The following is a 7656-nucleotide window of genomic DNA, read 5'->3' as shown; positions in this document are numbered from 1 at the left end:
GCCACACCTCCGTACTGTGGGGGGGCCTTTGTGTTTTGTTTTTTTTAATATGTTTTTATTGATTTCAGAGGGAAAGGGAGAGGGAGAGGGAGAGAGAAACATCAATGATAAGAGAGAATCATTGATGGGCTGCCTCCTGCACACCCCCTACTGGGGACTGAGCCCGTAACCCGGGCATGTGCCCTTACCGGAATCGAACCTGGGACCCTTCAGTCCACAGGCCGGAGCTCTACCCACTGAACCAAACTGGCTAGGGCGGGGGGGGGGGGTTCCCTTTGAACCAAAGCCCTGGCCTGGAGCTGGAGCCGTCAGAGCTCCAGGAGCTCCCGGGCAGGCACAGAGCGAGCCCCGTGCCGTTCGTGAGCACACGCCTGGCGCAAGTCCATGCACACGAGTGTCAGCTGACACCTGCTGCTGCTGTCACACTCGTCCCAGGCCTTGCTTCTACGATAGAACTGCTCACCTTCAGCTTGGGGTCTTATGAGGGGTTCTTTCTCACTCCCACCTACCCCCACAAGGAACACTGTTCGGGGTTACTTATGTCCTCCAGAGAAATGCCTCAGAATGAGACCTTATTTAGAAACAGGAACTTCACAGAGGTAATCAAGGTCAAATGAGGTCATTAGGGTGGACCCTAATCCAATAGGTCTGTGTTCTTATATGGTAAAAGGGGCGATCTGAAAAATAAAATAAAAAGAAGGGGAACCTGGACACGGGATGTCGGGAGATGACGTGAAGACAAGGAGATGCCAGGGGTTGGAGCTGTGCCGCCCGAGGCAAGGACATCTGGGGCCCCAAGAGGCTGGAGGGGCAGGAAGGACCCTCCCCTACAGCATCAGCAGGAGCATGGCCATGCCTTGATTTCACACTCCCGACCTCCGGAACAGCGAGGTAACAAATGTACCGTTCGTGGTACTTGGTTCTGCAGCCCCAGGGAACTATACACCATCTAACGGTCCCCAGGCACCCAATCTTCCAAGGCAGGTCCTCTCCCTCCCAGTGCCTCCTCATTCTGTTCTCTTTCCCTCTGAGGGCTGGCTGTTCCCCTATAGGCCCTCCCGCCCCCAGTGCCCTCACCACACAGCACGGGCCCCACGTGGAGAGGAGCCCACATCTCGCTCTCTTCTCTGATGTGCTGCGAGATCTGGCTACAGCTGACCTTTCAGTGGGAAGGTATTTGTCGGGATGGGGAACATAATGCCAAGGGTTGATGGACTGCCGCAGAGTGGAGTCCAGCTGGAGGCCGAGAAGCAGGGGAGCCATCGGCACTGCTGGTTGCCCGCCCCAGGGACAGCCAGGCCCTCGGGTCAGAGTGGGAAATGGTTGAGTCAGCAGGGATCCAGCCTTTCAGTAACAGCGGGATTGATTTCATGAACACGTCAGTCCAGTGTGCCGAGGCCTCGCTGTCCCACAGGATGAAATCACTGAGTCCTCACAGACCCACCCTGGGCCCAGCCCAGAGTAGAGGCGGTGAGGAGGCGGGCCTGGGCATTGCTGGATGGCAGCAATGGGTCCTTGCCCAGATCTAGAACCACATGAAACTGAGACCAAGAGAAGTCAGAGCCCTGCTGCCCTGGGCGCTTCGGAACCTGCCCCCCCCCCTCAGGCCTCCCTGCCCCTCCACCTGCCAACCTTGTCGGCTCCCCGCCGTCTGCCCTTCACGCGGGCTCTCCGGGCACTGGGCATCCGCTTGGCCTTCCTGGACGCCCAGCTCGGGCAGGCTTCAAACACAGCAACGGCAGCCTTCACCCTCTGGCCGCGGGCACTGGGAGGGGCGGCACAGGTGGCCCCCACGCGCAGGTTCAGCCCAGTGAGCCACCTGAGGAGAGAGTTCGGGGAACCCACGTGCTGAGCTTTCCTGAGGCGGGGTCCTCGGGAATTCGGGGCAGTGGGGCCTAGTGCTGAGAACCGACTCCAGAGAGTCCTGGTTCGGCCGCTCACCAATCCTGTGACCCTGAGCAAGTCACTTCCAACCTCACATCCCTTCTCCGCAACAAGTGGGCAGCAGTAGCGATAAACACTACACGGGCTGTGACTGTTCAAACCCATCCGTACACGTGACTAATTCAATGCCGCTGCGGCCAGGCCGCCCCATGCGGGGGACACGACTACCATCAGCCCCTACAGAAGAGGGTTGTGTGGCCCAAGTCGGACGGACGGCCAGGCGGGCAGAGCTGGACCCCAGGTGACCGCTGCTTATAATTATGTGTAATCATGTGAAGCACCCACGAATATTGATGAGGTGCGGCCCCGCTGGGCTGGGCAGATCTCATTCCCACTCTATGATGAGGGACTCGAGGCTCAGAGAAGCCACCCCAAGCTTGTGCCCTGGCAGGACCCCGCTCCCCGAAAGCTGCAGGGGAACCCGGGCAGACATGGGGCCCTGGAGAGACCGTGGGGACTTGACTGAGAGCAGCTGGTGGGTCCCGCTGGGGGTCCAGGTGGGGGTGCTCACCTGTGGAGTGGGAGCAGCTGGCAGTCACAGCGGAAGGGATTGCCACTGAGGTCGACCAGCTCCAGCTGGCTGAGACCGGGCAGGGCGGGCAGGGCCTGCAGCTGGTTCTTCTGCAGGTGTAGGCTCTGCAGCCGGGGCCCCAGGCCTGAGAAGGCCCCAGGAGAAACCTGCAAGGAGGTGCCAGGCCCGGTGTGAGCTCCTGTCAGGCCCGGGGGGCGGCCCGTGCTCCCCTAGCACAAGGGCAGGGGACCCTCGGGTGGCCAGGCAGGAAGGCAGCGCTCGGGGGGACACGTAGGTGCGTCTGATGCCAAAGCACTTGCCCTTGGCAAGTCACCTGGTCCCGGTTCAGGGTGCTTTCTGCTTTGCCTGAACCACCCCCACCCCGCCTAATGGCAAAGCCTTGAGGGCTCCCCCCTGCCTCAAAGTGCACACAGTAGGTGACCCTGAGGGCCCAGGTCCCTCCCTCCTCAGCACCCCAGCAGTGCCCTCCCTGGCAGGCCTCTGTGTGGCATGGATTCTGATGCTCTGTCCCCCACACCCAGTTCCCTGGGGCAGGACAGTCTGGCTTATCTAAGGGTCCCCGTGCCCAGCCTCGGGCCTGGCACTGCCGGGCCGGCAGTGTTCGTTGAGTTAATGTTCCTTACATAGGGCCAAGCTGCGCCCCCCCTCCCCGCGAACCCCGGCCCACCCCCTGCGCCCACCTGCTCCAGGCCACTGCTGTTCAGGAAGAGGTGCTGCAGCGACCCGCCCACGGGCCGGAAGGCGCCATCCCGCAGGGCCCTGAGCGGGTTCCCCGACAGCTGCAGCTCCCGGAGGGCAGGCAGCCCCTCCAGGGCCCCCGTGGGCACCTCTCGCAGCTGGTTCCTGTCCAGGTGCAGCTTCTCCAGCTCCGGGGCGGGGCCCAGGGCCCCGGGGGACACCTGGGTGAGGCGGTTCCCGCTCAGGTAGAGCCAGCGCAAGGCCTGCGTGCCCGCCAGGTCCCCGGGCGCCAGGCGCTCCACCGCGTTGTCCTGCAGGTGCAGGGAGAAGAGGCGCGGCAGGGCGCGCAGGGCGGGCCCCGGCACCTGCAGGAAGCGGTTGCGCTCCAGGTACAGGTAGCCGAGGCGGGGGGCGCCCTCCAGCGCGGCGGCGCCCAGGCCGGAGAGCTGGTTGTCGGAGAGGTAGAGGTAGAGCAGGCTGCCCAGCCCGGCCAGGGCGCCCGCCTCCAGCGCCGCGATGCCGCAGTGCTGCAGGTGCAGCGACACCAGCCGGCCCAGGCCCGGGAAGGCCGCGCGGGGCACCGCCGGGAAGCGGTTCCGCCTCAGGTCCAGGAGCTGCGTGTCGCCGGGGAAGCCGCGGGGCACGGCCTGCAGGCCTCGGCCCTCGCAGCCGCTGTGCCGGGACGCCGAGGCGCACACGCAGGCGCGCGGGCAGGGCTGGGCCGCGCCGTCCTCCTCCGCGGGGCCCGGGGGGGCGCGGGGCCGCGCGGCCGCCGGCTCCTCGTCCTCGTCCTCGTCCTCGTCCTCCGCCGGGTCCCCGGGGCAGCGCAGGTCGGAGGGCCGCAGGGCGTCCAGGGCCTCGCCCCGCAGCCGCCGGGGCCCCCGGCACGCGCCATCGGAGCGCACGCGCGCCCGCGCCAGCCACTCGAGCAGCGGCCGGGCCCGGCAGCCGCACCACAGCGGGTTCCCCTGCAGCCTCAGCCGGCGCAGCTGCCCCGGGCCCTGCAGCGGCGGCAGCGTGTCCAGCTGGTTCCCGCGGAGGTCCAGGGTGTGCAGGCGCGGGCAGTGGGCGAAGGCCCGGGGGTCCAGGGCCTGCAGGGCGCCGTGGTCCAGCGCCAGCTCCCGCAGGCCGGGCAGGGCCAGCCCGTCCTCCTCGCCCGCGTAGGTGAAAGGGTTGTGGCCCAGCTCGAGGCGCGCCAGCCCGCGGGCCTGGGCCAGAGCGGCGCCGGGCAGGGCCTGCAGCTCGTTGTGGTGCAGGCTGAGCCGGCGCAGGGCGGGCAGGCCGGCCAGGGCCTCGGGGGCCAGCACGCTGAGCGCGTTGTGGGCCAGCTGCAGCCCGCGCGTGCGCAGCAGCCCCTGGAAGGCCATGGGGGGCAGGTAGACCAGGGCGTTGTGCGCCAGGTTGAGGGTGACCAGCGCGCCCAGCGCCCCGAACGCCCCGGGCCGCAGCTCCTCCAGCAGGTTCCGCTCCAGCTCCAGGCGCCGCAGCGAGCCCAGCCCGTCCAGCGCCTCCTGGGGCAGCGCGCTCAGGCGGTTGGAGGCCAGGTTGAGGACCAGCAGGCGGCCCAGGCCGCGGAAGGCGCCCTCGGCCACCAGCTCCACCTGGCAGTGCCGCAGGTCCAGGTGGGTCAGGTGAGGCAGGGCCTGGAAGGCGGCGGGGGCGATCACCTTCAGCTGGTTGCCCTGGAGGTCCAGCCGCTGGGTCAGCTGAGGGGGAGGGGAGCGGAGACTGAGCACCACAAGGCCTACGTGGGGCCTGGGCCCCTGGCTATTTCCTCACCTGGACAATCCACCCCCCCTCACCTCTCTCTCATTCTCCTCACCCTGCTCCCTGACACCTCCTCCAGGGAGCCCTCCTCCCCAGCCACCTGGACATCCCCAGCTCTGGCACTTTTTGCATTAAATTATCACTGCTTGTTTACTTCCTTTTTAAAAAAAAATATATTTTTATTGATTTCAGAGAGGAAGGGAGAGAGAGAGAGAGAGAGAAACATCAATGATGAGAATTATCGATTGGCTGCCTACTGCACAGCCCACGCTGGGAATTGAGCCTGCAACCCGGGCAGGTGCCCTGTGACCAGGAATCGAGCCGTGACCTCCTGGTTCATAGGTCGATGCTCAACCACTGAGCCACACCGGCTGGGCATGCCCATTTACTTTCGTCCTCACTAGTTCTTGAGTCTCTAGAGCAGACACCATATCTTCCTCTAATACCATGGTCGGCAAACTGCGGCTCGCGAGCCACATGCGGCTCTTTGGCCCCTTGAGTGTGGCTCTTCCACAAAATACCACGGCCTGGGCGAGTCTATTTTGAAGAAGTGGAGTCAGAAGAAGTTTAAGTTTAAAAAATGTGGCTCTCAGAAGAAATTTCAGTCGTTGTACTGTCGATATGTGGCTCTGGTGACTAATGAGTTTGCCGACCACTGTCTAATACATCCCGTTCTCTGCCACAGGGTCTGTCACTAATTCAGTATTTATCTATAGGTCACCTACTTGTGCCAACCAGAGGATGTTAAACAGCCTGTCTGTCTTGTTGCTTATTGTCATCTCACAGAGGTGAGAAAGGCTCAGGAAGGAAAAGTGACCTTCCAGGGTCTCCTCCCAGCCAGGCAGTGGCAGGTCCTCGCATGCCGGCCAGAGTCCTGCCCCCCGCCCCCCCTCACCCTGCTGACCTCAGGGATGGCGGGGGGCACCTCGGTGAGGTTCTGGTGCCGGCAGGCCACATGCCGCCTGGAGTTGTCGCAGACGCAGGTCCGTGGGCAGCGCTGGGCGGCCGTGTGCCCCGCTGGGCCCAGCAGCAGCAGCAGGAAAAGCAGCAGGACCGAGGAGATGCTTTGGGGACACGGAGAGAGGGGGGGAGCCCGTTGTTCCAGGGGCCAGGGGCCCACATCGTCCACTCACTGAGCCCCGGCTCTGGTCCTTCGGCCCCAGGGAAGATGTCACCTCCCCCTCCCCCACGCAGCAGAGCTTCTATTAGCCGTTTTACGCCGGAGGAAACTGAGGCTGAGGTGACCTGGCACCTCCCTTTGGCTGTCAGGCCTTGCTAAACCCTAGCATGCCTCTGGGTTCGGTCTGTGCCGCTGTGGGGAGGCCCGGACCTCCCGGCCCGAGGCTGGAGGTGTAGGGAGCAGCAGCCCAGCCCGTGGGGGCAGGGAGCACAGTGACACCCTCCGCGAGAGGACAGAGGGGAGGGCTTGGGTCCAGCCCGAGTTGTGGGGTAAGACTTGGGGGACCAGCAATTGTGGGGTCCAAGAGCCTTGAGGAGCCTTAATGGCTGGTCAGAGCCACCTGGCAGGTGAGCCAATGGCCCGGCCCTCTCCTCTCCTGTTCATTCCCTGTTGTCCTTTCCTTTGAGTGTCACTAGCTGGCCAGGACCGGGAAGGGAAACTGAGGGTCTGGGATTAGGGCTGAGCTTTGGGCAAGGTCTGTCCACTTACCTGTCTGTCCCCCATCTGTCCCTCCACCCCACCCCCGCTCACCCACCACCCACTGGGGCCTCTTCATGTCACAATGTCAGCCACTGCCTGTTGCTTCCTGGGGACAGTCGCGGCCACAGTGGGTCACCTGCCTCCGTAACGCTCCGCTCACCACCAAAGGGAACTTTCCAGAGTACCGATGGGCCCCAACACCCCGGCTGAACGCCCTCAGCACCTCCCAGCCGCCTGTGCTGGGAAGTCCCACTCCTGGTTCCAGGGGGAATCTGCTCAAACACTTGAGGTTCAGCGTTTGGCTCCCCCACCCCCACCCCCCGAAAGCCCAGAGCTCCCTCCTCACCCACAACACCTAACACGCGGCTCTTCCTTCTGTTTACAGCTCTGCCAGGACCCCTAGCAGCCTGTCCTGCCCTGGGCTCCTTCCACCCTGGGCCTCCCGTTCCCACTCACTGCTTTGTCACCACCTGTTTTTCACTCTCCTTGGGGTATCAGGGCTCAGCCCTGGCCTTGGGGCTGGTGGCATCCCCGTCTGTGGTGAGGCTGAGGTTCAGGGTGGACCAGGGGGGGGGGGGCCTGGGGGAGGGGACAGATCCCTGAGGGACAAGCCCCCAGGGACTAGCGTACATTCCCGCTCCCTGCCTCCTCAGAACCCATTTCGAGGCGACCCTTGGAGTCTCTGCCCAGGCAGATGCCAGAGGCCTGGAGAGGGGCGGGTGGGCTGGGGTGAGGGGAGGGCTTGACTGCAGCCACTCAGCTTCTCTACACCCCCCTCCAGACTCCTGGGGCCCAAAGACTCACCCCTCCATGCCGTCTCACAGGCAGTCCAGCCTGGAAGAGCAGCAGCACAAGGGAAGGCTGCGTCTGTCCCTGTCTGGATGCTGGCAGGAGCCCCCTCCCCGCCAGCAGGCCTGGCAGTGGGGACAGGGCTGAATGGGAGGCATTGTGGGCAGCCCAGCAGAGGCTGAGGTGAAGGAGGGGCGGGCAGGGGCGGGAGCAGCGGCTGGAGTTACAAGGCCTCCCGTCCAGCGCCAGCTCAGGATTCCGGCCCAGGCCTGCAGGCCGGGCCTGG

General features: G+C 64.6%; 1 protein-coding gene across 1 annotated transcript; it reads right to left on the bottom strand.

The window, feature by feature from the left end:
- Nucleotides 1-308: 308 nt before the first annotated feature.
- Nucleotides 309-7393, bottom strand: CHADL (chondroadherin like; the record flags this gene model as incomplete). The annotated part of the gene is made up of 7 exons (XM_079775492.1): nt 309-505; nt 1445-1541; nt 1633-1819; nt 2456-2622; nt 3157-4860; nt 5817-5985; nt 7386-7393. The coding sequence occupies 7 exons, from the start codon at nt 7391-7393 to the stop codon at nt 309-311; spliced, it is 2529 nt and encodes an 842-aa protein (XP_079631618.1).
- Between the last annotated feature and the right edge of the window lie 263 nt (nt 7394-7656).

The sequence above is a fragment of the Cnephaeus nilssonii genome (genome assembly GCF_951640355.1).
Source record: "Cnephaeus nilssonii genome assembly, chromosome: 6".
Taxonomy (NCBI): Eukaryota; Metazoa; Chordata; class Mammalia; order Chiroptera; family Vespertilionidae; genus Cnephaeus; species Cnephaeus nilssonii.
Note: the sequence above shows the minus strand (reverse complement) of the source record. Positions and strands in the feature narration are given on the sequence as shown.